This window comes from Mycteria americana, chromosome 1 (genome assembly GCF_035582795.1).
Source record: "Mycteria americana isolate JAX WOST 10 ecotype Jacksonville Zoo and Gardens chromosome 1, USCA_MyAme_1.0, whole genome shotgun sequence".
Taxonomy (NCBI): Eukaryota; Metazoa; Chordata; class Aves; order Ciconiiformes; family Ciconiidae; genus Mycteria; species Mycteria americana.
The window spans coordinates 54,820,869-54,848,037 of NC_134365.1; the positions used below are offsets into that span (position 1 = coordinate 54,820,869).

Here is a 27,169-nt window from a genome sequence, read left to right on the forward strand (position 1 = left end):
CCTCAACTCTACTTTGTTCCAGGACGGGGGGCATTTTGTAGGATCTCCCCAAGAGAGCGTTGGGGAAGAGTGGCCGCAGTGGCCATGTTATCCCACAAGTGTGAGGTGGTTTACCCTGTGTGCGAGGTGCCAGTATACACACAGGGCAGAAGTATTTTTATTTTGTATCTGTGCAGAGATGGGTGCTAGGTGGTCATTCCACAAAGCTAGCACAAAGTTCGGTCATGCAGGTACAGTATTTATACATATGTATAAATTCTGTATAAATTCGGTCATGCAGGTACAGTTATGCATATGCATAAGTAAGTACACAAAGCAGTTTTCTGTTGGTCTACATTTCTCTTATTTCAACTCAAAGCTACAGTGCTACTTTAATATTCTGCGCATGCTTGCAGCAAGTGGGGGGGTAGCTTTCTTTGGTCTTTTATTGAGTCAATGGTCGTGATCTCCCCCTGCCATCTTTACCTTTCCCCTGGTTTCTGTAAATCTTGTTGGCTTCATGTAGTGCCATATCCTCCCAGCCCGGCAATATCCCTTATTACAAGATATTTCTTTATCAGTCCATGAAGTTCCTCGTCTTAGTTTCTTCTTCAAAGGTTAGTGATTAGCAAGGCCTACATATTCCCTTTTTATCAGTCTTTTAGGTTTTCTTCAAGAGCACAGTCGTTGGCAAGGCATGCGTTGTTCATGCCAAAAGTGCCTTGTTTCATAAGGCCTCTATGGCCCTTACATCAACCACGTTCACAGGGCTTCCCTTCTGTCCCAGCATACTTCCAGCACCGGCCATACCGGCGTAGCACTCCCCCACTCCAAAGGCGCCCCATACCCCTCCGTAACTGTGGCTTCTCCCGCCCCAGAGGCCGGCGGTGCCTAGAAAGATCCGCCCGCCCCCGCCCCCGCCCCCGCCCCCGCTCCGCCGCCTGAGCGGACAGAGGTAACGGCCGCGCCCCACGGCCCACGCCGCTCACGTGATCCCCAATGGGAGCGCGGCGCCTCAAGCCACGCCCCCTCCCCGCCTCCCGCTCCACCGGCCCGCCGGCCCAGCCATAGAGGAGCCTCCGCGTGGGGGGGGGAAAGAGCAGCGGAATCATAGAGTTGAGGCTGGCGCGCTAGAGTCCTCACTTCCGGAGCGCGGTTCCGCGCGGCGCGGCAGTCGTGCTTTACGGCGGCGCGCCACTCGGTCCCGGTTCAAGATGGCGGTGGGGCCGCAGCGGCAAGGAGCGCGGGGGTTATAGAGGCCGCTACAGCGGGAGGGAGCCGGGCCGCCCCGCCCCGGCCGGGCGGAGGGGTGAGAGGAGCGGGACGGGACGGGGCTGGGCTGGGCTGGGAGGAGAAGAAGGAAAGCGAGAAGGCGGCGGCGGTTTGCGCTACCGCCTTCTCTTCCTCCCTCCGTTGGGGGAGGAGGGGAGGCTTTCGTGTGCCTCATGGGAGACTTTCTGCCTCGTTCTCTAGTTGCCAAAAAAAATCATAAATTTAGTGGTTGTTTTTATTCCCCCATCGCTGTTAACTCGTTGCATTGAAGCTCTTTGCTTTTGTACCCTAAAAGTATTTGAGATCGAGGTTTCAGAAGTTCATTCTCTTTCCCTTTACCCTTTAAATGTTAGAAATCTGGGAAATACAGGGTGCAGGTGTAATTCCTACCTCTGTTCGGTGAGCTTCCCGCCTAAAGAAATGATAGCGTCTTGCAAAAAAAACCCCAGTGTAATCTTATAAGTAGGAAGTACGTTATCGGTGATCAGAAATCATGGGTTGCTCTTGCAAACAGCAGGTCGACTGCGAGCATAACCTGGTAGTATGGGCCATGAGCAGAGGTCTGTAGATTTTTACTGGTCAATGCATTGAATGTGGTCAGTTCTTGGAGCTTGCTAGGAACGCCTTCTGTGAGGCCTTGAAGCACTAAATGAGGCACTGTGCTTAAATTTCTTTTTAGGGGCAAGGGGAGGCACATTATTTAGTGGTTTGAAAGTGGTATCTTCTGTAATTAGGGAAGAAGGATGTGCATGGCGATTGCAGTGAGGCAGCAGAGAACTTTGGACTGAACTTGTTAATACTTTCAGTTTGGTCATGGTCTGTTTGGATGCAGTATGGTGACTAGAAAGCTGCATCCTGTCAACTCCCAAATTTTAGAGGGTGTTTTAGATTTTGGGGTGGAATCTGTTGTGTGTTGTGGTTTCTGGGTTTGGTGTTTTTCTTTGGTTTTTTGTTTGTTTTTTTTTTTTGGTGGTGTTTTGGCAGGGAAGTAGGGGTGGAGGTGGGGGGAGATTAGAGCTGTGAGAGAGGCAACATCCCTGGCTGTAGTTTGGACACTTATGTAGTCATCTGTAAGTTGAAGAAATGTCGAAAGACAGGAAATAATTCTTTCCAGAATAACCTTTTTTTCTCTGGCCATCATAACACAGCTTGAAATAATACTGGTGGAGGTAGAGAGCATAAAGGCAGTGGTCTATAGGGAGCAGAAGAAGAAGATGTGGATGTGTGTGCAGAACACTTGCTGGTGGATAAAGTGGGTGCTGGGGAGAGAAATCAAGGACAGCTTAAAAGTCTGAGGAAAGGAGGAAGTTTGTGGGAAACATTTGAAATAGGAATGGAAAGGTGAAAATTGAAGAGCTTTTATGAGAGTAGATGGAAAAGCTAGAAGGACTCTGATATGCTGTTAGCAAAACAGAATGTGTTTCTCCCTCCCTTGTGCACTCCATAGTATAAGCAAGAAGCTTCTTGGTTTGAGTCTTGGAGCAAATAACAATCTGGTTGATTAAAGTAGGTACTTAGTAAAGCAGTAGTAAGTAGTTACTTAATTAAATAGTAGTACTTAGTTAAAGTAGGGTGATTTTGATGTGAGTATCTGAGCTTGTAACAGTGTTTGAGGACCACACAAGTATTTGAGGTTTTTGAGGGAGCAACCTGCTGATACGGAGAGGAGAAATAAGCATACTCAAGCTACTGCTGCATAGGACCTGAAACCATGTCATCTTTTCCAGGTCTCTCCCTCTTTTTAATTTTTTTTTTTTGAGGCGGAAGGAAAAAAGTCAAAATGGGGCGGAGATCTACATCATCCACCAAGAGTGGGAAGTTTATGAATCCCACGGATCAGGCCCGTAAGTATCCATAAAAGCGAAGCAGATGGGAATGGGGGGTCCTAGGGAAGCAGATAGAAAGCTTTCTCTGAAGATAAGATCCTCACTTGTGAATCAGAACTAAGTTTCCCTAACTTGAAAAATATTATCTGAGTTTTGGCTGGTGTAAAAACTTCCAGAGAAGGCTGCTTTCTTGCATGCTGTTGCTTCTCTGCAGTATTTACCTCTTAGTTTTTACTGTAGTTACCAGTTTTCAGAGGATTTCTTACTTGGCTGTTGGCTAAACTGCAGGCTGCTGCTTGGGACATTGTTAATGGGAGGCTAGAATTTGAGGAACACATCAAATTTTGCAAGTGGTCTGGTTAGGTGAGGGAGTCATCTAACCGTGTTTTTCCTTTTGATAACATGCCAGATGTTATCAATGCTAAGCCGATAAAGAAAATCCAGACTTCCATGGTGAATATGCTTTATTTCAGATGTGTGTTCAAAGCCTACACATTTTTAAAGTGCATTGTCTGTTGTTGGCTCTATTTCAGCTTCTGGGCAACAATCCTTTCATGACTGCACACATCACTATATCTTTTGCTGCCTGTTCTTTTCTGTATAGAAACACCCATGCTTCTGGAGACACGAAGACTGCTTTATCGCCTTTCCTTTCTGTATAACACATGTGAAATAGAAATTTATTTCATGCTGTATTTCTCTCTCACTGGGAAGATGAGTTTAAAAGTTAGTCTCTGTAAAATGAGTGAACTGTTGAGAAACAGCACTAATCCTGGTGAAGGAAAGGTTCTTAATGGATTTGGTTGTCTCTTTCAAGTTGTTATTTTCTCTTTCCCCCTCCTCTCTAGGGAAGGAAGCTCGGAAAAGGGAGCTAAAGAAAGTAAGTAAAGAGATCAGAAATGTTTACTTGGCATTCTCTGTACTATGTATCATGTTTGTGGTTGTAATGGGCCGTGGCCGATGCATAGACTACAGATGTTTTGGTTGATATCCTAAGATTGACTTTGGAAAATAGTGTCCAAACAAGTAGTTCTAAGAAAACATAGACAGAAATCTTGTTTTGAGTAACCATATCTCATCATGGACTATTTTTTAACTTGTGATGATTACACACTTTTCGAAACATTATTAAACAGTATTGAAGTAATACTTGGGAATTACACCCCCCCCCACCCCCCACCCCCCCCCCCAAACCAAACAACAAATAAACCACCCAAGACTCACATACTTTTTAGTGTCTTTTAACTGTATATGTTTTGTCAGTTGGTTATCTTGCTGACTGTATGTGTCTTAATTGGAGTGAATGAATTACAGAAGCATTTGTAAATAGCAAGATAGTGGAATTAAAATTCTGAGATGTTTTAGTTGCCTGTGCTGCTGATTTGTGCCATGGTTAATATTTGCAGGGCATTTTGAGGCGCGTTTTCTTCTGCAGACTGGGAATATTGAGAGGGGAGTATTTGGTACAAATTTTCTGTCTTTCTGCTGTGACACTTTTCTCATCTGCTTGATCTCTGATTTTATTAGAACAAAAAGCAACGAATGATGGTACGAGCAGCTGTACTGAAGATGAAAGATCCAAAGCAGATTATCCGGGACATGGAAAAATTGGATGAGATGGGTGAGTTAGAGGTACCAGGTGTTGAACTTAGGAAGTGGTTTATGTAGACACATAACAATTTTAAGGGATGACTGGGAGACTAAAGTACAGTAACCTTTTTCCTTTCCTGTTAGAAGGGGAGATTCTGTGAATAATTGGGGATTGATTATGGTTTGAGATGATGTGGTGCTATCAAAGATGACTTTTTTTCAAGAAGATGGCTAACTTAAAAAAAAAAAAAAAGGGTAGTGTGTATGATAGTAACTTAGAGTTGAAGGAGGGGATTGCCATAAGGCTGAAGACTTCCTGAAAATAGGGATTGGAAGTTGTTTGCTTTGGAGTTGTTTCATTCATCATAGTTGTGCAGTAACTTACGAATTTTTGGGTTGCTTTTTGCTGTCTTGGATTAGAGTTCAACCCAGTACAGCAGCCACAACTTAATGAAAAAGTGCTAAAGGACAAACGCAAAAAACTCCGTGAGACTTTTGAGCGCATCTTGCGGCTCTATGAGAAGGAGAATCCTGACATCTATAAAGAACTGCGCAAATTGGAAGTGGAGTATGAGCAGAAGAGATCACAACTCAGCCAGTATTTTGATGCTGTCAAGGTAATGCTTATTATATTTCAGGCTCGTAACTGTGGTAGTGTATAGTATTTGTCTGCTCGTTAGGCGTGACAGTTACAAAGGAAGGGAGCTTTATAAGAGACCAGTATATATTCCATGTGGCCCATATTAAGTACTTACATTAATTGGCATAGTATCTCTGGTTACAGCATTTCAGTGAGGACAGCATGGGGGTTGTCAAGTCTGTATTTATCTCTGATATATTGATTCCATTCAACAAGAAATTATAGGGGAAAGAGAAATTTATGTTGCAAATCAACAATATCAGAATTTGTTTTCTATATCAAAGAGAGAGTGAGCCTGTGAGTGTGCAGTTGATATTTCTGTGAACTTCTGCTAAATCTGTTGCTGGAAATAATGACAATCCTTTGGTATTCCTTTAAAGAGCTTTCTTTGACATTCTTCCCTACCGTATTGAAGAACATAATGTTGCCCAAGTGCAAGCATCTGTAAGATTTTTCTTTTTTTTTTTTCTTTTTTTCTTTCTTTGGAATGTGCAGCAGCCTGTGATTTGTGCTTTCTGAATACTCAGAAAATACAGGTGTACTTGTCTGCAGCCTCTTCCCTTTGGGGACTGAAGGTCTAAAGGGAGATGGAAACCTGACTGGATTTTGACTGGATTTTGACTAAAGCTTTTCATGGGTGTATTGCGTGTGCTTTGTTTTGTGTTAAAAGCTTTTACTGTTGACTTTTTCCCAAATGTCTTTCACGGACTGCTGCAAGATAACATGCCCTAAGAACAGATGCCTTTGGCAACTGATGTCAGGTCCCGTGTGTTCTGTACTCTGAAAGGTCATGCGGTTGTTCAGTAGCTTCTGTGGGAGTAACCCATTATCTCTTTTTTTTTTTTCTTTTTTTCCCCAGAATGCTCAGCATGTTGAAGTGGAAAGTATCCCCTTACCAGATATGCCACATGCTCCCTCCAACATCCTCATACAGGACATTCCCCTTCCAGGGGCCCAACCACCTTCTATCCTCAAGAAGACATCAGCCTATGGGTAAGCAGAAAAAGAAACTTGGAGGGGAATTAAAATAGGAGCACTCTTATTACTGGGGAGGAGCTAGGGTTAGAGGAAGAGGTAATATTGACTAGCAGAAATCAGGAATTCTGTGCAAGTGGATTGTACTTTCCTTTAACCAAAGCCCTTTAATCTTTCCCTACTGTTACAGATTTTTGTTTAAATTGCTTCAAGTAATACTCTGTGTCTTCTAGCATTGTCTTACTGCATATCAGTAAACTTGAAGCCCTGCCACTTTGATCATAAATGCCCCTTAAATTGCCATATATGTGTTCTTTTGTCTTGCTAGTATATCCAGTTTAAGCTCCTAGCTTACTCGTTTATCAGGTTTCTTGTTCTAGTACTAGTTCTTTCTTTCTGAATAGCCTTCTGTTTTCACCAACTTTGTGGTTACTTCATTCTGCTTCTGTGGTATTCAATCCTTGCTTTTTTTTTGGGTCTTCCCTCACTTGCCTTCTGAGAAGCTTACTTTTGTCTGATCTTCAGCAATCATGTCTTTGTATGAGGTTGTAAACTCCTTGGGACGAACCTATACTTTATAAATGTTCATATTTCTTTTTAGAAGCTCTGTAAGCAATGATGAGAGAAGGCTAAAGTATTGTATTAATGCATGTTTGCTTTCATTTGTTTGTGTTCCTACATTTCTCGTTTCCTTTCTTATTTCCAGACCACCAGTTCGGTCCATTTCTGTACTTCCTCCTCCTGGGCTCGGTGTTCCACGTTTACCTCCAGGCAGGAAGCCCCCTGGACCTCCTCCAGGGCCACCTCCACCGCAGGTCCTGCAGATGTATGGCCGTAAAGTGGGTTTCACCTTGGACATGGCTCCTCGAAGGCGAGAAGAGGAGATTTCTTACAGTTCTGAAGCAGGTAAGGACTTTCCTATTACTGTCTGGGGTTTTCCTTGACCTCTCTGTTTTGCTGTGGATTGTACTGCCGTGAACATTGTGTGCCACAGGCAAGGTATTTTCAGGGCAATATGGTGTTAATACTACTTGAAGGACTCTTCTTAAGTGATTGCACCTCTGAGGTGATTCTGGTATATTTCATAATATCTGCAATTTCATTATCAGCTATGTTTTTAAATGTTGAAACTTCCAATTATAACTTTCAGATATTTATTTTTTATTAGGTTTCACAGATTGGATATTTTCCCATGTAGTCTTAACAGTTCTGAAACATTGTACATATTATCCCTTAAAAAACCCCAACCATTCTCAGAGAAGTCTTCCTTTTTCGGTAAAAACCAAAAAACCCCAAACCAAAACAACAACAAAAACCCCAACTGACCCTGGGTATGCATTTGCTAGGGGAACCTAGGTCCTCCTTTCCACACAGTTACTGTATCATCCCTAGAAACTTTTGTGAATGGGTAGATCAGCTTTACTACGTACCAGAAAACATCGAAGTATTTCAATGGTGGGCAGTTGCTGAATAGAAATGAACTAATGAGTTGCAGATAGAAGTTGCCTTCACTTGTTTGCTGTGCAAATTAACGAGCTGGTTAATAGGAAATCTTACAAATAAACTTTCCGAAGTATTCTTTAAGAATATGTGCTAAACAGTAAAGGGTTGACAATATGTCCATGCTGTTGCTAGGGGGATTTTTCTAACTATAGACATACAAAATACTGTCTTTCACACCAGCGTATTTGGAGTCTATGCATTTCCTAATACTTTGCTTCCTGCAGGACAGCGAGGGCATGATGATGATATGTCCAGTACCAGTGAAGATGAAGGTTATCCTGAGGATATGGATCAAGACAAGCATGATGAGAGTAGTGATGATAGTGACAGTGATAGGTCAGATGCGGACAGTGAAGGTGAGGACTTCCTGCATCGTGATAATGACAAGGAGAGGGAAGGTGGCGAAGAAAAGAAATCAGGTATGATGGGAAGTTACAGACTGGGGTTTGATTTTTTTCAAAACAAAAGCACTACTTAACAGAGTTTGTGTCTGTTTTCCTGACTGGGGGTAGACGGCGGGGCGGGGGGGAAGTAATTTGTTTAGCCAGCTAACTGTTCTAATTCACCTGAATTCCAGCTGAAGAATTTTTATTAGTAAACGGATCAGAAGGAAACTATCTAGAAGTGAAGCATCTTTTCAGATGGACCTAAGATGACTAAGTTAACATAGCTGTTAAGAAAACTAACAGCTGAGTTAAATGAGTAAGGTCACAAGCCATTTTTCACCTGAATTATTGAATTGGCAGGGTACCCTACAAAAATTAAGCCTCAGTGTAAAATATACTCACTCTTCAGTGACTTGTACAATACTTCTAAGACAACTAAATTTCATACTACTAATGCTTTTGAATAATATTTTTTTCTTGATTGCCTGAGGGAGACCAATTGATAGAAGATACTAGGTTGGCAAAACTTCAGGTAATCAGTAACACCAATGTTAACTCTTATGTAAGGAGCATCATTATTATAGAACGATACATTATCCATACCTGGTAGAAGACTTAAATAATAAAAATCAGATAGACTTTCTTCCCACCTCCTGCCACCCTTGCCCATGCTTTGCTTTCCCCAGGTCATAGTGTACGGTTTGCAGACATGCCTGGGAAATCACGAAAAAAGAAAAAGAACATGAAAGAACTGACTCCACTCCAGGCCATGATGTTACGAATGGCAGGTGAGTGAGATGGATATATTAAGTGGAGATATGCTGTTAGACTTCCAATTAAGGTTTCTCTGGTAAGCTTACTTTGTTTGCACAGTTTTTATTTTATAGAGTAAATATTTTACTGTCATAATGTAAGGTCTGCTAAGAGTATAAGGTGTGGTTAGGTGTTTGGTTTTGTTTTAAATTATTTTTAGTCTAGTAATGTGTGTGTTTTGCGGGGTTTTTTTGATGTACTGGGATTTTTTCTTCTAAGTTTTATCTTGCTTAACTCTTAAACAATTGCTCAAACGAAATATGAACCTCTTCGTGAAAAAGAAAAGGTGAGATTGTCTATGGGCTCAGCCTGTAACCTGTAAGGATTAATACTCCCTAAAAATATCCTTTTGTAGAAACAAGTTAACCCATAGAGTGAAGATTTTTTGTTTGTTTGTTTTAGAAAGACATCCCAGTGTCTTTTAGAGGCTCTGGAGTTTCTTGGACATGGGGATTATGTTTATTCTGAGGTCCAAATAAAATTTGTTCTATTTTCATTAAAAAACAGTTTCTCCCCCGTGCCCCCCCTGCCTTCTTTTTTGAATTGTTCAAATGATCATAGGAAGTTGTTCCATGTTCCTTCTTCCCTCCTTGTGCACACCTTCCACCCCCACAAGCCGTAGATCAAATAGCTGCAGTTTGGGTTTCAGCTCCCACAGGAACACATAGTTCTTGGTGACAGAGCTATCTAGAACTGTGTGTGTGGGGTGTTTGTTTGTTTAATATTTAAATGTGGTCAGTTTTCTTGCCTTTGAAGTGAAGTTTATCTTTCTTTTTTATTTTGTTTTGTGTGCTTAAGTTTCTTTGTGATGTTCACAAACATATTACCTGTGGACTGGTTTTTATGTCTCCATTTTTAGGTCAGGAAATTCCAGAAGAAGGGAGAGAAGTGGAAGAATATTCAGAAGAAGAGGAGGAGGAGGAAGAGGACTCAGAGTCTGAAGAGACATCACAGCAACAACAGCAGCAACAACTCAGTGAGGAAGCTCTCGCAGAGTCTGGGTCATCTACTGCAACCTCCCAGACGCAACAGCAGCAACCGCCTCCACAGCCTGTTCCTCCAACTCAGATACAGGCACCTCCTATGCCTGGGCCACCTCCATTAGGACCACCTCCGGCCCCTCCACTGAGGCCCCCAGGACCACCCACCGGCCTTCCTCCTGGCCCTCCACCAGGTGAACACTTGATTTACTAGGATTTGAAGAATGCGGGCTCTCGGTACTACAGACAGTGTATAAGTTTGGGAGTTTTGAAGCTGTAGAATGTGTTGCAGATGAGGTACAGGAGCCCACTGTGGTAATTGCTGAGACCTGTGTGATCTCGTCTGTGGTCAGTCTATTGTTGCTGTACCGTGCTTTTGAGACATCAGGCTCCTGTGGCTGTAGTCATCCTGATGGGCATTGGCTCATTTGTTAGCCCTAACACGGACAGGCAGCAGTGGAGCCAGTGTTGGAGTATGAAGAACAAGGCCTGGTGCCATGTGCCTCTCCAGTGTTTTTTTTCTTATGTTGTTCCCCCCACACTCTACCCTGAGTGAGGCATGATTAAAGGGGTTTGGGAGCCACTACCTAGTTAAAGGTTTTGGTGTATTTTTTTAATAAAAGCAACAGTGTGAAGACTTCTGCTGTTCTACCACATAAATGTGTTTCAGTCTTGTTAGGGAAGATAAAACTATCCTCAGATGAAATAAGTACTAAATTTGAATTCATATCAGTATTGGACTGCCTAGAGACTATTAGCAATGAGGCCAGTCAGTACCAGTTTTTTTTTTGTGGTCTATGATTTTTTTTGGAGGGCAAATACTTGAGTTTCTTTGATCTGGAGAAAGACAGTAGTTTATTTTCTGTAAGTTGAGAGGGTTGCTGTATAGCTGAACTGGATAACAGTAACAGGTTGTTTTGTAATTTAAAAAAGTGTATTAATCTGTTGCTTGTTCTTGTACTTAAATTGCAAAGATCAATAATTTAGACTATAGTGAGGAGCACTATATACTATAATTTTAATGTATTTTATTCTATATGGACATATTAACAACATGATTTTTGGGGGGTGGGGCGTGTCAGGCAGGCAAAGTTCTCTTTCCAATGTCTTCCTCACTGTTCCATTTCTGATACGTCCTAGCAGGGGAACCTCAAAACAGTTGCTTTCAATAGAGCAAAACTACTTCTTTTCAGGTCAGAAGGGCAATCAAATGCCAGAATTAAAAGTTCTTTTACTTTTAGCTGTTTTAAATTTGGACAGCCTCAGCTCAGTAGTTGTTCTCAGCTATTGCTTCATTACATGGGGAGGAGCCCTTCTACCAAGTGGGAGAAGCTACTTATAGTTGACTATTATGAAGAAACTTTAACTCTACAACTGGCTGCCTTTTTTTGAGATTTTTAAAGGATCTATTTAGTCTGGCTGCTGGCTAGTGTTAGAATAGCTTTCAAGTGTTGAAGATCTTCAGTATTAGCTGTTGGGCTAGTTGTTTTTTTGGTGGTGGTTCCCCCCACCATAAACTGAGTTTCTCTTTTTTGTATGCATGCTTTCAGGAGCTCCTCCGTTCCTGAGACCTCCTGGCTTACCAGGATTGCGTGGGCCTTTACCTCGACTTCTACCACCGGGCCCTCCACCTGGGCGACCACCTGGCCCTCCCCCAGGCCCCCCACCAGGTCTGCCCCCAGGTCCTCCTCCACGTGGGCCCCCTCCTCGTCTGCCCCCTCCTGCCCCACCAGGTAAGGTGTTCTGTTTGCTTCAGCGCCAAGTCTCTCCCTGCTTTATTTTCCTGGTTTTTGCTGTGGTGACCAAGCCAGGAAGTTTAAGTGGTTACCAGTTTGCCTTTGTTCCTGTCTGTGTGGCTGCATTGTGCTGTATCTTTTTCTATGTAATAACAACAAGTAATTCCAATACTGCTGTGTGTAGTTTCGTAGCAGGAAATCTGCCCTCAAAAAGGGAATTTCAGAATTTAAACTTCTGCTGGACTGTTTTTGAATAACCCCTGGGTGCTATAATGGTGTTCCACTTAATGAGTTGGAGATAGGGATATTTATTTTTTCAGCCTGCTCAGACATTTCTGATTACTCTGAAGTTCCAGTGGGATGGATCATCAAGAAACTTTATTTTCAGATTATAACTTTAAAATTTGAAAGGGAGCAATACACAGGCTCCTGTAGCTTTCAAAGTCTGAGGAGCAGCAGCATTTTCATTTTCAACCCAGCATTTGGTGCAGGGTTGAAAACACCTTTTTTTTTTTTTTTGGTAAAGCCAGTGCTACTGCATCTTGTTGGGTTTTTTGTACTGTTTTTCCTTCTTGGCTTTCTGAGCCTGTGCACTTTTTTGACCAAAGATTTTAAGACTCCCAGGTGTGGAGTGAGCTTATGCTTTCTCTTCTTCTTACAGGTATCCCTCCTCCTCGCCCAGGCATGTTACGGCCACCTCTGGTGCCTCCATTAGGACCTGCCCCACCTGGGCTCTTCCCACCAGCTCCCATTCCGAATCCTGGGGTACTGAGTGCCCCACCCAGCTTGATTCAGCGCCCCAAGGCGGATGACACCAGTGCGGCCACCATTGAGAAGAAAGCTACGGCCACTATCAGTGCCAAGCCGCAGATCACTAACCCCAAGGCAGAGATCACTCGCTTTGTGCCCACTGCCTTGCGAGTGCGCCGGGAGAATAAAGGGGCTTCTGCTGCCTCCCAGAGAAAACAGGATGATGAGCCTGCTCTCCCATTAACCAAAGCTGCCCCTAAGGCTGGATCATCTGCCCCTATCTCTGTACAGACAAAGGATGATGTGTATGAAGCCTTCATGAAAGAAATGGAAGGTCTCCTGTGACCTGTCATAGTCCTAGTTAGCTTTCCTGCCCCTCAACACAGATCAGACCACTGCAGAGGGAGAAGGAAAGGTCCTCCTGCAAGCAATGAAAGGGCTTGCATGACAGGGAATAGTTCCCTACCCACAGGTTAACTTGCCAGTATGCTCTGAATAGAGACTGCTGCAGATGAGATGTGGCTGGAGACCTCCTTTCAGAGCTAGCATGTCCACTTGGTGGAAGGAAGTTACAGTCAAGAAGGCGATGCTGCTTTCCTCGAGTCATCCCCCTTTCTTGGAGGGAGATAATGGTACTCTGGGGAGGGGGGGTGTGGGAGTGGTGGGTGACTGTGCTCTGCCTGAATCCTTGCACATCCTGAATGCTCTGGTGAGGGTAGTGGAACAGGTTTTTAAGGAGCCAGAAAAGTGTTAGCATTTCATACACATATGGTTGTCCAGTTTTTATTTTCTGTACTGTTCTTTTCTGTAAATATTTTATAATCCTGTTTTTTAGTTGCAGTGAGATTGATCAATCATCTTTCTTCCAGGGTAGTCAGGGAGGTAATTTGTTGCGTATACTGTACACTGGATTTTTGCACCCTGTCCCCTTTACGGTCATCTTGATGGCTTTTCATCGGCAGGGGAAACTTCATTTTGTCTTGTGAAAGACAATAAATGTTCAGTGTATCAAAATACTGGTTTCCTTGTGATCTGTCTAAAACTAGCATGTAGATGGAAAGGGGGGAGATTCTTTGATGGCCTTGGGGGAAGATAGAGGCATTCTGAACCTCAGAAAAGAAAAGCGATAGCTACGTTATAAATAATATATACCTTTTTTTTTAGCTAAAGTTCTGCTATATTCTTGTTTTTAAGTTCCTAAACATCCCTTTCCGCCTTTGTTGGTAGCTAGTAGAAACTTAAGTCCTGAAGTACTAATAATTACAAAACAATTTCTTTTGTGTACTCTTATTGAAAGGTTTACTTCATATCAAGCCTCAAATACCCACTGGATGTGTCTTGGACAGGCTACCTTAAGTAAAAATTGGTAAACAATTTTAATTCTAAGAGCTTGACAGATAATTTTACTTGTGGAAAATCTCTGATTTCAAATTCTATGAAGTTAGTGCTTTTAAGATGCAGATATTTTTAAAAAAGAACTTCCTCATTTCTAGCTTAAAAAAGAATTCTTTTTTGTTTTGGTGGAAGTATTCCTTTAGCTTCATTCACTATGCTGACAGAGCCAAATATTCTGATAACCCTTACCACATGCAAGAAACAAATCTTTATTCTCATTTGAAACAGACTGCAAAATCTCCTGGGATCTTGTAGACAGATTAGTTCTAAGACCAGTGGGATCAGTTGTGTTGGCAATAAGTCTCTCCCAAATGAGCTGTTGCTTCAGAGAGATAATAAATATTTCAAAAATGTTTTGTCTGGAATGCTGAATTTGAGCACAAGACCTAATGCTAGTAGTCAGCTGTTTATGTAGGTGTCTTCATCCTGTTAAAAAAAAAAAAAAGTGTGAGTTAGTGTTGCAATATGGTACAGCATGAATGAGATTGAGAAAACTCTTCATTGTCCCTGTTAAAGAGCTTGTGGTGAGTGTCTTCATGGTTTTAAGAGCGAGTCCTCTAACAATATATCAGTTTCTAGGTGAATATATCCAGACTTGTGGGTTTTTAGATTTTTAATAAAGAGAATTTGTTAAGCTGCCAGGCTAGTAGATATCTCGAACAATACCTTTAGTTGGCTGTAAGCCTCAGACTTAGCTGAATACTCAATGGTTTGAGGTTAAATCTGTTTTAAGGAGACAAAATTATTAGCTTACCCAAACTTACACTTGAAAACTTTGATTCTGTTTTCATGAATTCTGCACACAAACAAATAGGTTTGTACAACAGTTCTCTTCCTGATTCAGGAGTTAATTGCAGTTGTGTCAGTAGTATCTTAAATCTTTTTTTTTTTTTAGTTATATTTATGGAACATCCTCTTTAGCTTTTAAAAAATGCATTTTGTCTTTAAGTGAAATGTGTGAATGATGATTTTTGGGGGAAGGGGCATCATTGTGGTACCTCTGACCCTCGGTTTAGTATTGACCCCCCTTCCCAGGAAGCAGCCTGAGGAGAAGAGGAACTGTGTTCTGGGATGAGGACTGCCCTCCCATTCAAGGTTATTCAAGGTCGAGAAAATCTTCCTGGCAGCGCTGTGATTACATTAGTAACCTGCAGGAGTCGCTTGATTCATTCTGCTCCTCCACTTAAGTCTGGATTTTTTTTTTTTAATCATTTTGTGTTCCTTTGGCCATATTCTCACATAGGTGAGCCACCTTTTCTTGGGACAGAGTGAACACTTGCCTCTTGCTGTATCTATTCCTCTTCAGACTGAGGCAAAAGGATCTGAATTTGCTAAATGTTTGCTAGATGTTTAAATGGGCACAAAAAGGTAAATTTCATGCACAAGAAATGTGCATAATATCAGAAAAGTAACTTCCTTGCCCTGCCTGGGGTGAAGGGGGGTTGTAAAGCAGGTAGGTGGTTTCCTACAACTGATAGACCTCTAAGATGTCTTGGGGGAAGGGGGGTGGGGAAGAGAGGTGGGGGTGAGGTGGGGAGAGAGTCCTGGAATGGGCTTTGAGGCCAGACGGAAGAGCTGGATTTGACAATGCAAATCATCCAGGACCCACTTTTTTTTTTTTTTTTTTTTTTCTGGGAAGAGTCCAAGGCCAGGGTGCCTACTGCCTCTTGTTGTGCTCTCATACAGGAGGCTTCTCACATCCTGCTGTGGTTTTGTTTTTGGATAAACACCTGAGGTCAGAGGCTGGGACTCTGTGTGTAGAAACTGGCTGTGCTTGGGGCTGATATTTCATCTGATGGACCAGAACTATGGTTTGTCTTCAGCTAAATTAATATGGGGGATTTTTTCATTCCTTGCCTTTAACACAGTTCTAAGTGGAAAGAGCACAAAGATGTAAGTTCTTCCTGTCGCTTTTATCAAAGCAGTGGGATCTGTGGATGTTCTGATCCATGCACTCAGGTTCTTCAACAGCCACACAAAGGATGGTCTGTGGCAGAAACATGAAATCTAGCTTTGAGGACTGCTGACAACCTTTTCTCCCCCAGCATCAGAAATGATTGTAAAGCAATTTCATAGGTAAACCGACGATACTTGCATCAGCTAGATGACTTTTTTTTCCCCTTTATTCATGTGTTCTCTTTGGCCTCTGGTAATGACTCCGATTGAGTGGAATCCTTAAAAAAGAACAGATCAATGGAATTTGCTTTGGCCGAACATCCATCGAATTACATAAGGTTTTGTGCTTATACTTCTATCAAGAGAAAACAGGAAAATCCTCCCCAGTATCTCTACTGTGTCTCAGTACCCAGTCAAAAAGGGGTTGAATAAGAAAGTGTGTGAAATATATATATGTGTGTATGTCATACTGTTTGTTTATTGAGGAAGAATTGAATCAATGTTTAGTATTTAAATAGAAATTGTCTTGTTAGAAGAGAGAAAAGAACGTAATAGAAAGCTTGTGGCATATTGAAGAACAGTCTGTATTTCAACACAGCCAGTGGAAACAATTATTTATTTACCTTATGATGGCACTGGTCATGGACACAATCCTGTAATGCCATCTTCTCTACAGCTCCAGAACAGATGTTCCCAGTTCTGGACAACTGGTAACATAAACCCAGGCCAATTTGTTCTCATCTTTGTATTGTGGTCATACAGATACTTGGGATTCTTCTCTGTAATACTACCTCCATCTTGTGGTCACATTTTTCATCTGTGGCTCTGAGTAGTGTTCACAGAAGAAGAAATGATCATGGGGAGAAAAGGGGCTGGGAAGGGACTGAGGCACAGAGAAGTGATGTGACTTGCCCAATGAATCGGTGAAGATTAGTGACGGCATACAGATGGAAATATAGAAAGATTCCTGAGATTAGTGAATTTGGCATAATCCACTGAATTGCACCGCTAAGGAAAGATGTTTTCTAAAGGTTAGTGAACCTTCAGAACAGGGAGCTTGTCTTGGTTGCCCAAACACAAACAAGTTGTGACCGTACGTTGCATGTGCTATCAAGTTCTTTTTATTTTGCCTTGTTTGTAATCCTGTCATGACTGGCATACGCTGAACAGTTTGGATCAGAATTCCTACTATTGTACCCTTCTGGAAAGAAGGATGCAGTTAGTTCTCTCTTGCTCTCTGACTTGCAGAATTTAGATGAAATATGTTCTTTTGGGGGTTTTGGTTGGTTTGGTTTTATTTTTGTTGTTGTTTGGGTTTTTTTGGTAGGTTATCATAGATGGCCTGGTGGGAGTCATGTCTTTGTCTTTCCCTGAAATATGACAATGCTAGTATCCAGGGTAAGCAGCATCGTCTGGCACACGCACTACTTGCTTCACTGTAATTTTATGGTATCAATGTCGTAGGAACTGGGTAGAATTACAAAGAACCATAAGTTAGAGTACAAAAGCATCAAGGAATGAGGATGGGAACAAAAAACCACCCAGAACTGGGATTTATGGAAACGAGAGCAGAATCCCATGCTGTGAGGAAAATGGAGGAAGAGCTAGCTGTGCAACACTGGGATAGGAGAAGGATGTGGCTAGTCCAGGGTGCAGGTTCCTTCATTGGTTTAGACAAGGATAGTGCCTGCCCTTGCTAGAAATGCGTGGAAGAAAAAGAAACCCTGGGTAACTAGAGCAAAGGAGCAAAAATGAACGGGAATCTCTTTGTCCGTAAGACAAGCCTGGACTTGATGAAGTTCAATTCAGCTTATCGGTGCAGTGAAATATTCTCTAGAAACATAAAAGCATCTGTTGTGGTTTAGCCCCAGCCGGCAGCCAAGCACCACGCAGCCGCTCGCTCACTCCCCCCCCCCCCCCCCCCCCCCCCCCCCGCCCCCGGTGGGATGGGGGAGAGAATCGAAAGAGCAAAACTAAGAAAACTCGTGGGTTGAGATAATAACAGTTTAATAATTGGAACAAAATAATAGTAATAATAATAATGAATTATAATGAGAGGGAAAAAAACAATGAGAGAGAGAGAGAGGAACAAAACCCAAGGGAGGGGAAAAAAGGAAAATACACATAAAAAAATTACAACCGCTCACCACCCGCCAACCGACGCCCAGCCAGTCCCTGAGCAATGATCGCTACTCCCCGGCCAACTCCCCCCAGTTTATATACTGGGCATGACATCATATGGTATGGAATAGCCCTTTGGTCAGTTTGGATCAACTATCCTGGCTGTGTTCCCTCCCATTTCTTGGGCACCTGGCAGAGCATGGGGAGCTGAAGGGGGGGAAGAATCCTTGACCAATGTAAACACTGCTTAGCGACAGCCAAAACACCAGCGTGTTATCAATATTATTCTTATACTAAAATCCAAAGCACAGCACTATACCAGCTACTAGAAAGAAAATTAACTCTATCCCAGCCGAAACCAGGACAGCATCACAACCTGACTTCTAATGCTCTGTGGAATAGCCTTGCAAATAATACCATGGTAGTTTGATTAAAGTAATATTTGAGTGATTTGTCTCCAGCATCAGAGAAATTTCCTCTGTTACATGTTTTTACACCTAGCAGTAGTGCTGGGTTGCAAATGTTCCTAGAGAAAAGAACGTTTCTATTTTGTAATAATAATAATTTTTAAAAAATTGATCTTGTAGTAGCATTTCTGAGCTTCTAAAAACAGGAGCGTTTCTAAAACGACAGCGTCGGCATTAGCAGAGGCTCCCCCTGTTCCTGGGAGGCAGCTGCGCGCCTCTGCTCTCCTCAGGCAGGCGGGGACACGTTTCCCTATGAGACGGTCTTCTGGAGCACGTCCCGGGGGCCGCGGCGGCTGGGAAGCTCGGCCGAGGCGAGCCACCACCGGAGCCGGGGGGCTGGGCCCCGCCCCGCCCCTCCGCTGCGCCGCGAGCGCCCAGCCCGCCCCCTTCCTCCCCCTGCTGCTGGGGGCGGGGCAGCTCGGCGGGGAGGGCCGGCCGCCTGCTCTCCCATTGGGTGGATTTGGATCCGCAGCGCCATTGGTCGGAGCGAGCGAGAGGGTGCTACAGCCAATGAGAAAGCGGGCCGGGGCGCGCGGGGAAGCTATAAAAGGGGCCGGGCGGGGGGCGTAGCGACGCGTGTTTCACGTCAGTTGGGGCGGCGGCTGCGGAAGAGCGTCGGGAGCGATGTCGGGCCGCGGGAAGCAGGGCGGGAAGGCGCGGGCCAAGGCCAAGTCGCGCTCGTCGCGGGCCGGGCTGCAGTTCCCCGTGGGCCGCGTGCACCGGCTGCTGCGCAAGGGCAACTACGCGGAGCGGGTGGGCGCCGGCGCCCCGGTGTACCTGGCGGCCGTGCTGGAGTACCTGACGGCCGAGATCCTGGAGCTGGCGGGCAACGCGGCCCGCGACAACAAGAAGACGCGCATCATCCCCCGCCACCTGCAGCTGGCCATCCGCAACGACGAGGAGCTCAACAAGCTGCTGGGCAAGGTGACCATCGCGCAGGGCGGCGTGCTGCCCAACATCCAGGCCGTGCTGCTGCCCAAGAAGACTGACAGCCACAAGGCGAAGAGCAAGTAAAGCAAACCCTGAGGAGCATTCACACCTCAAAAGTAACCCAAAGGCTCTTTTTAGAGCCACCCACTTTCTCATAAAAGGAGCTGTAGATCCTAGCAAAAAAAAAAAACTAACCCAAAACTTTTGTTACCTTTGTTGTTGAATAATAAATTACATTTTTTAAACATTGGATTTTATGAAGCAATGTTAATCGCTGCTAAATACTTACCACGGGGCTTATCCCGTGTGAGAGGAAACACTTCACTCCGGTAGGGGTGAGAACGCCGCGAAGTTGAAGGTTACTGCGAGAAGGAACCCACAGCCCCAGGAGGCCTCTCCTGTGTCAGCTCAGCCCTGTGTGACATTGAGGTAACTCACGGATGTCTTTAAAAAACAACCTTGCTCCCCTCTAAACAACTTTTTGATCTACAGGTGGTGTCATTTTTTTTTTCATAGCAATAGGCCTTTCAGATGTATTAATTTTTAAAGCCGTTTTCTTGTGGCTTTGTTTGAGCCGCTGTGCCCATTCGCTGCCTGAAAGCTGGATGGGTTTGGGAGGAATTTGCCATCGCCAGACAGGCAATTTGAGGTAAAAAGGACTGTTGCCAGTTTTGATTCTACCTTATACGTAGTGCTGAACGTTACCGTAAAGATGTTGAAACAGGAACAAAAAAATCAGGGGTTATAGTTCCATAAACACACTTTAATAATTATCTATTTGAAAACATAAATTATTTGAATCGTAACATTGTACAGAATTTTAGTACCACTGACAGTTACAATAGCAAGCGGTAACGAACAGGTTACAGGCCTCTGGCAAAACAAAGGGTTGCAGACAATAATGAAAAATATCAGAATACTTGTTTTAATTCTCTGTGCTCTGAAAAATAAAACGCATTTGTTTTTAATTTGTGTAAGTGTGGTCTTGGTAAAGCACAGATGAACAGTTTCCCCCTCTTGCCTAGCAGCCAGTCATTTCAGCATAACAGCTGCATCAGTTGGATATGTTATTTTTAATATTACCTCCAATGCAGGAACTGGTCACTGGGCAGTAAAAAATGGAATATTTCACAATCTGCTGTGAAAGGGCAGCCCTGACTGAGAACTTGGGCAAGTTTTACTGTGTAGAAGTATGGAAAATCAGCTGCAGCAGTGTCTCCTTAGATAATGATGACTCAGATTTTCACCAATCAAGCTGTATCAAAATACAACCTCTGCTGAATTACAAAGTGATAGGGCACTGATTATAACTGTTAACAAAAACTGGCTGTGTTAAGTTCTTATGTCACCTAATTTATTAGGAAAATAAATATTTCTGTAGCAGAGCGCTAGGGAAGCATGTCTGTATTGTGCACACCGAGCAACGCAGTACAAGCTGCTATACTGTAAAAAGTCATCTCCTCCTGGGGCACAACCAGCCCTTCACAGGACTTTAATCTGCTTCTCGCCTTGTTGCATAATGCACTAATTTAATTTCTTTTAATTATTTTGAAAGGGGTAAAGGATTTTGGACAAAGAAGCTAATTTCTAATCCATATTCAGTGCTCAAGATGAGCCTGTGTTACTTCCTCCTCTTTGAAATCAATTTGCGATTAAAATATCGATTCGAATCCCCGGTTTTCAGTTCAGATTAAGAGAAGACCCTTTAAAGAATAACACTTAATTACTCTGGAGATTTAGTTGCCCACGTCGCGGATTTTATTTAGAAGGAAAAACAAAAGTTTCTGTCTCCCGAGGTCTGTCCAGGTCCAGGACTCAGGGTTTATCGCCTCTTTTTTAACTCACCCTTTGCCTCTTCGAGGGGAAACTTTGCCGAGGGGAACAACAGTCTGTCTTTTCCACGCCGCTGCGAACCGGGGGGGGGTCGGTGGCAGAAATTCTGATAAAAACCGGCTTTTTTGGCTCCTAAGAAACACAAAATGAGCGGGGAGAAGGGACCTTTCTGCCGTGCAGCGGGGCGGGCGCTGCAACGCACCAATCACCGCGCGGCTCCTCTCTATAAATACGAGGCCGCCGACTTGCTCCAGGCCCAGTGGTTTCCCCTGATTCGTGGACGACGGCTGCCACGATGTCGGAGACCGCGCCTGTTGCCGCTCCCGCTGTCTCTGCTCCCGGGGCGAAAGCGGCCGCCAAGAAGCCGAAGAAGGCGGCGGGCGGCTCCAAAGCCCGCAAGCCGGCGGGCCCCAGCGTCACCGAGCTGATCACCAAGGCCGTCTCCGCCTCCAAGGAGCGCAAGGGGCTCTCCCTCGCCGCGCTCAAGAAGGCGCTGGCCGCCGGCGGCTACGATGTGGAGAAGAACAACAGCCGCATCAAGCTGGGGCTCAAGAGCCTCGTCAGCAAGGGCACGCTAGTGCAGACCAAGGGCACCGGCGCCTCCGGCTCGTTTAAGCTGAACAAGAAACCGGGTGAGACAAAGGAGAAGGCAACCAAGAAAAAGCCGGCAGCCAAGCCCAAGAAGCCGGCGGCCAAGAAACCCGCCAGCGCTGCCAAGAAGCCCAAGAAGGCGGCGGCGGTGAAGAAGAGCCCCAAGAAAGCCAAGAAGCCGGCGGCCACCGCGGCCAAGAAAGCGGCCAAGAGCCCCAAGAAAGCAGCCAAGGCAGGGCGCCCCAAGAAGGCAGCGAAGAGCCCGGCCAAGGCGAAGGCGGTGAAGCCCAAAGCAGCCAAGCCCAAGGCAGCCAAGCCCAAAGCGGCCAAGGCAAAGAAGGCGGCGCCCAAGAAGAAGTAAAACAACTGAGAAGAAATTATAGTCTACTCATTTAAAAAAACCCAAAGGCTCTTTTAAGAGCCACCCACTTACTCGCAAAAAGAGCTGGAACACTGCAGTAGTCGCAGCAGCAAAACCAAATCTTTCAAAGGTTTTAGTAGGAAATTTATGCCGAAATAAGAAAGTTACCGTTTTTGAAACGTGCGCGTTCGGTACAGCCTGCACGGGGGACCCGAGCTTCCTTAAAGGGGAAGTGTTTTCCTCCTACGTGCAATTCAGGAGCCCTGCGATAGCAGCGCCGCTTGCCCCGCCCCCTCTTACTTGACCGGCGCAGCCGAGGGTGGCAACAGGCGACGGTGATGGCGGCGGCGGCCCCGCAGAGCAGCGGGCGCCTTCGGTGCCCGGGGGAGTTTAAAAGTCCCGCGCTGGGCCGGGATTGGCCCCTTCCTCCCATCCAGCCCCTCCCCCTTCCCGCCAGGCCCCGCCCCTGGGGCGGTGACCCCCTCCCCCGGCTGTTCCCGCTGACGGCCCCCGCGCGGGAGCGAGCGCCGGTCGCTCGGTTGCGTACGGCACCGCATCGGCCCTCCTCCTCCTCACGGGATGCCGGGCCGAGTTTATTTGCGGGGGGATGGATCAGGGATGGGGAAACGTGTGCGCCGTGCTCTGCCTTTGCCCCGCGGAGAGAGGCTCTCCGGCAGCACAGCTTCTGCGGACGGAACTCCGCTTTCACACCGGCGCGGCGGGGCCAGGAAGAGCTGCGGCCCCAAGCTCTAATACTCCCAGCGCCCAGGTACCTTACACATCACCGACCGCCCCCACCTCCACACACACACACACAAAAAAAAAAAAAAAAAAAAAAAAAAGAGAGAACCAGCTCCTGCGAGAATAAGTCCAGTGGTGTTTTAAGCCGGAAAACCCTTCGTAAAGAAAAATCTTTCCGAATTGCCTGATAGAGCAAGGACAGCTGCTTCACCGAAAAAAGCGGCAGTGTTGGGGGGCGCACTAGAACCTATGGAAAAAAAAAAAAAAAAACCAAGCTACAAACACGCCTGGAAGAAGTGCTTCAGAAACCGCTTGTCCAAATATTTATTAGTCGCTGAAAGAAGCAGAAATAAGAATTTTATTTTTCAGGTATAATGCACAGAAAGCGAGTTCTTAATAGCATTTAGGATTTTCTACCGGACCTATCAAGTAAGAGGAATTAAACCCCTTAGAAAATAAATAAAAGACAACCTACTTTCCCCCCACAGAACTTCCGAGCTCTGAAACCAGAGACATGGTAAAACACTAGGAAAAAGTTGCTGCTGCTTTTTAGCCACATTCAAGACCGGAGCTAACAGCACGTACTCATTTCCAAGTTTTAAACAACCAAGTATAACTCTATATGCCCTACATAGGTCCTTAACCGAGAGCCCTCCATTCCTCAAAATCAAGGAACTACATTTCAGCTACCCAAAAGGACAAGCACTTAACTTTCCAGCGACATGTAAAACAGACTACTTACGTACCTCCCAAAAAAAAGTTAATTCAGCCCCTCTACTTGAAAAAATTGGTGGCTCTTAAAAGAGCCTTTGGGTTAAAACGGACGATCCGAGACGCTCTACTTGGAGCTGGTGTACTTGGTGACAGCCTTGGTGCCCTCGGAGACGGCGTGCTTGGCCAGCTCGCCGGGCAGCAGGAGCCGCACGGCCGTCTGGATCTCCCGCGAGGTGATGGTGGAGCGCTTGTTGTAGTGCGCCAGGCGCGAGGCCTCGCCGGCGATGCGCTCGAAGATGTCGTTGACGAAGGAGTTCATGATGCCCATGGCCTTGGACGAGATGCCCGTGTCGGGGTGCACCTGCTTCAGCACCTTGTACACGTAGATGGAGTAGCTCTCCTTGCGGCTCTTCTTGCGCTTCTTGTCGCCCTTCTTCTGCGTCTTGGTCACCGCCTTCTTGGAGCCCTTCTTGGGCGCGGGGGCGGACTTGGCGGGCTCGGGCATGGCGAAAACTCCCGGGTTGCTCTGGATGCACCGGAGTAGCCGATAATGCGATTACTCCCGTATTTATAGGGGCCTTATGCAAATCTCTGGCCTCAGCTATCAGTGCTTGTATTGGATAACAGAGAAAGTGACGTCACCCCTCGTACGCGCGGCTTTGTAATTGGTCCTTTTTAAATCCCACGCTACTATTGGTTAATAAGTCGAATCCCATCAGCCAATCACGACAAGCTCTTTCAATCGCACAGTTCGGCAGCGAAGCTCGTCCTCTGCCGTCGGGCCTCGCCCCGCCCCCGAGGTCACCCCGGAGCATCCGGGCTCCTGCAGCTGTCTGTCCCGCGGATTTGTACCTAGGGAGTGTAGTTATCGGGAATTCTCCAAGAAAGAAAAAAAAAAGAGAGAAAATTGCAAGGGTTTTGCTACTCTTTTTTTCCTTCAAAAAGGTATACCTGCATACTTCATGTAATAACCTTCTTTTGTAACAGCCAGAAATGACATGTAAAAGGAAAAAATACAACCAGAAAAGGTATAGAGGCTCTGGAATACTAAGCTTTGTTAATTGTGTTTGAAATTAATTCTTCTGGCCCACAGAACATGGCTTGTTTTTCAGGACTTTAAATGAGATGGAAGTTTTGATTTAATGTGGAGGTTGAAAGGACGTGCACTTCTTTTGAAATGTAATAAATATTGGATGAATTTGTTTAAGTCAAAGCAAGATATTCCTGGTAATAAAAATGAATAATGGATTTAGAATTGAATTTTGCATTTATTGTGAATCAGAAATTCTGTCTGTTTTCTTGTTAAGTTGACTTAATTGTTCAAGAAGAAAATACAATTGTGTAAACATTCTAACACGCTTTAATGGTATTAAGAATTCTGGTGTAGTTTTGTTGGGTTTTTTGAATATATGATAGAGGAAGTGTTCCTTAGTATTAACCTCTATGTTTAGAAAAGGGGTAATAATGATTTTTTTAAATTAAAATTCTCTGTGGTCACATTATAAATTACAATTATAAATTCATTCATTGGTAAATGAGAGTGCTCTGATCCACTTTTAAAGGGATCAAGTTAATTTGTGGTTGAATGGCTCTAGGACTGGATATCTTGGTATCATATAGCCAGTGCTATAATGATGCCAGCTCCTTCTGGAACCCTTAAGGGCCATTCAAAGTGTAGACTTTGTTGGTATCAGAGGAGATGGATGGCATGGGCCTATACAAGAAACCTATCTGGCCCAGGTAACTGTCACTGAAGGTGGATGAGACTGCTAAAATCTCAACAAAACTAATTGTTCAAGGAGATTTGTAAGGATAGTGTGAGAGATTCTGGATACTGATGCAAGCAATAAAAAGATCAATCACCTTACCAGGCTGCTTTTGCTTCTGCTTTGTCTCCTTTTACCCTGTTGGGCAGAATTCTGGATGCACAAAGACTTCCAGCCTATGTCCAAAACAGTGCTGTCTGAAGAAAGGGAGCCACACGAGGAAAGAGTGGGACCTTTCTCCTTCCCAGTGAGTAAGGCTTGCTTGCAAGTGCTTCTGCTGTGCTTAATACCTAAACTGGGGGGACAAAAGCAGCCACCCACGTTGAGAAGAGCAGCTTCATGCTGCCTCTGTGATGCTGTGGCTCTCTGGTTTAATATCCAACCCCCCCAGCCCTGCTCCCTCTTACCAGGAACAGGGATGGGATAGGTGCTCATCCATCTCCATTTGCTGTGCTTCCCCCACAGCTGCCTTTAGCAGCTCAATCAGCTTGGAGAAAATCCGGTAAGGCAGGAGGAAGCTGTATCTGTCTTTTCAAGAGAAGAAAAGTAGTTCTCTCTTTTTCAGCAAAGCAAGAAGAGAAACCAGAGTGGCCCATCTCTAAACATTTAACTCCTCACATATACTGTGAACCTGTTGACTTTCTTGTGGCATAAACATTACCTGGAAAAGCAGTTCACTGAGAACACCTCTGCCTGGTAATGGGAGTTCTCCTGAACACCTGTGAAGGTCCATGACTTGACATGCCACTCCACAACAATGTAGTGTAGGAGCTCCAGTTTTGTCTCTACAATAGCAGATGAAGGCTGTTGCTCTTGTTACACTGCTCTGAAAGACAAAATGTAGAATAACATAGGGCAATCTCAGCAATGTAAAGTGCATAGGTCCAGAAAACAGAGGTATTAAAAACAAAAGACCCCTCCACCCCCCAAAAATCTCCAGCTTCTGCAAACACCTCCCTCCCCATGTTAATCCTTTTAAGTCTGTTGGTCAGTTCCAACAAAAATGAAGTTGATCCAGGTCTCAGAGATTCTCAGTTCTAATAAGTTTTTTTAAAGATCAGCTATGGAATAGAAAGAAACCCAGGTTAGAGCCTCCATTGAGAAAAGGTGGCTACTGTGAACTGAACAACTACTGCTTGGTTTTAGCCTTCCAGCTAAAAAATCTTTTAAAACACAAAAAAACCACCAAATCCCAAAAAACAGCTGGATAATAACTGAAGGCCAGTCATTCCTGGTGTAGTGTGGTTGTATGTGCTGCCCCTTTACAAGGAGGTACAACTGGAGAATGCTGAAGGCAAAACTTATCTGATGAGGGAAAGTCAGACACTCGTGTATTACCTTGGCTTACAGAGTATACCTTGGCAATGCTAAAAACTGCTGAAAAGCAAACAAGCATAAAACATTAACCAAAGCAAAGAAGCAGAGACAAAAAGATAGACTTTTAAGAGTAGTAGGATAAGTGTTGGAGATTTAGATTGGGTTCTGAATATCATTTAATTTTAGTTTGGTGTATTCCACTGTAGTGATACAGAGAAAAGAACTAGGGAGAAGTCCCATGAAAAGTTACAGAACTCCTAGATCACCAACAGAAGTCCCTTAGCACATAGAATTAGGTGTTATTACAAATGTATTGATGATGAGGCACAGCTGTCTCACAGTTGTGATTATTTTGGAAAATTTCTAGCATGCGTGATGCACCTCAGACTCACATTTGAGAAGTCTGTTTTTAAGGTTATGGGTAGCTACTGTAGATCTTTTAGATGTCAAGACTGAAATATTAAACATAATTGTATTGTACACTGCATACCTTGCCATCTATAGCTGCAAGTTTTTTAGCTTTGTAAATTGCTGACTGTCACTGTCATCTGAAGACCTTATAACTACTTAGAGAAACAGTAAATATA

At 44.4% G+C, this 27,169-nt stretch overlaps 4 protein-coding genes across 5 annotated transcripts; 3 read left to right on the forward strand and 1 right to left on the reverse strand.

Annotated features, from left to right (window-relative positions):
- The first annotated feature begins 1,108 nt into the window (after window positions 1-1,108).
- On the forward strand, window positions 1,109-13,470 carry WBP11 (WW domain binding protein 11). Of its 2 annotated transcripts, none has more exons than XM_075498499.1 (12): window positions 1,109-1,288; window positions 3,012-3,095; window positions 3,926-3,957; window positions 4,605-4,698; window positions 5,088-5,284; window positions 6,167-6,300; window positions 6,989-7,188; window positions 8,010-8,204; window positions 8,858-8,959; window positions 9,844-10,158; window positions 11,515-11,697; window positions 12,362-13,470. In XM_075498499.1, the coding sequence occupies exons 2-12, from the start codon at window positions 3,032-3,034 to the stop codon at window positions 12,793-12,795; spliced, it is 1,950 nt and encodes a 649-aa protein (XP_075354614.1). In that variant the 5' UTR covers window positions 1,109-1,288; window positions 3,012-3,031; the 3' UTR covers window positions 12,796-13,470. The 2 variants fall into 2 exon arrangements, with proteins under 2 accessions (XP_075354614.1, XP_075354606.1); XM_075498491.1 differs by having other exon boundaries at window positions 1,110-1,288; window positions 2,979-3,095.
- Window positions 13,471-18,910: 5,440 nt separating this feature from the next.
- On the forward strand, window positions 18,911-19,468 carry LOC142408257 (histone H2A). Its single transcript, XM_075498553.1, has one exon. It carries the CDS (start codon window positions 18,954-18,956, stop codon window positions 19,341-19,343), a length of 390 nt encoding a protein of 129 aa, XP_075354668.1. The 5' UTR covers window positions 18,911-18,953; the 3' UTR covers window positions 19,344-19,468.
- A 1,871-nt stretch (window positions 19,469-21,339) lies between these two features.
- LOC142408245 (histone H1) lies at window positions 21,340-22,108 on the forward strand. Its single transcript, XM_075498509.1, has one exon. It carries the CDS (start codon window positions 21,388-21,390, stop codon window positions 22,042-22,044), a length of 657 nt encoding a protein of 218 aa, XP_075354624.1. The 5' UTR covers window positions 21,340-21,387; the 3' UTR covers window positions 22,045-22,108.
- Window positions 22,109-23,095: 987 nt separating this feature from the next.
- LOC142408263 (histone H2B 1/2/3/4/6) lies at window positions 23,096-24,061 on the reverse strand. Its single transcript, XM_075498564.1, has one exon. The coding sequence runs from the start codon at window positions 24,002-24,004 to the stop codon at window positions 23,624-23,626; it is 381 nt and encodes a 126-aa protein (XP_075354679.1). The 5' UTR covers window positions 24,005-24,061; the 3' UTR covers window positions 23,096-23,623.
- Between the last annotated feature and the right edge of the window lie 3,108 nt (window positions 24,062-27,169).

Coding starts and splice junctions, on each gene's coding strand:
- WBP11 (XM_075498499.1), top strand. CDS start 3,032: ATGGGGCGGAGATCTACATCATCCACCAAGAGTGGGAAGTTTATGAAT. Junction 4,699..5,087: donor GGAAAAATTGGATGAGATGG/GTGAGTTAGAGG, acceptor GTCTTGGATTAG/AGTTCAACCCAGTACAGCAG. Junction 11,698..12,361: donor GCCCCCTCCTGCCCCACCAG/GTAAGGTGTTCT, acceptor TTCTTCTTACAG/GTATCCCTCCTCCTCGCCCA.
- LOC142408257 (XM_075498553.1), top strand. CDS start 18,954: ATGTCGGGCCGCGGGAAGCAGGGCGGGAAGGCGCGGGCCAAGGCCAAG.
- LOC142408245 (XM_075498509.1), top strand. CDS start 21,388: ATGTCGGAGACCGCGCCTGTTGCCGCTCCCGCTGTCTCTGCTCCCGGG.
- LOC142408263 (XM_075498564.1), bottom strand. CDS start 24,004: ATGCCCGAGCCCGCCAAGTCCGCCCCCGCGCCCAAGAAGGGCTCCAAG.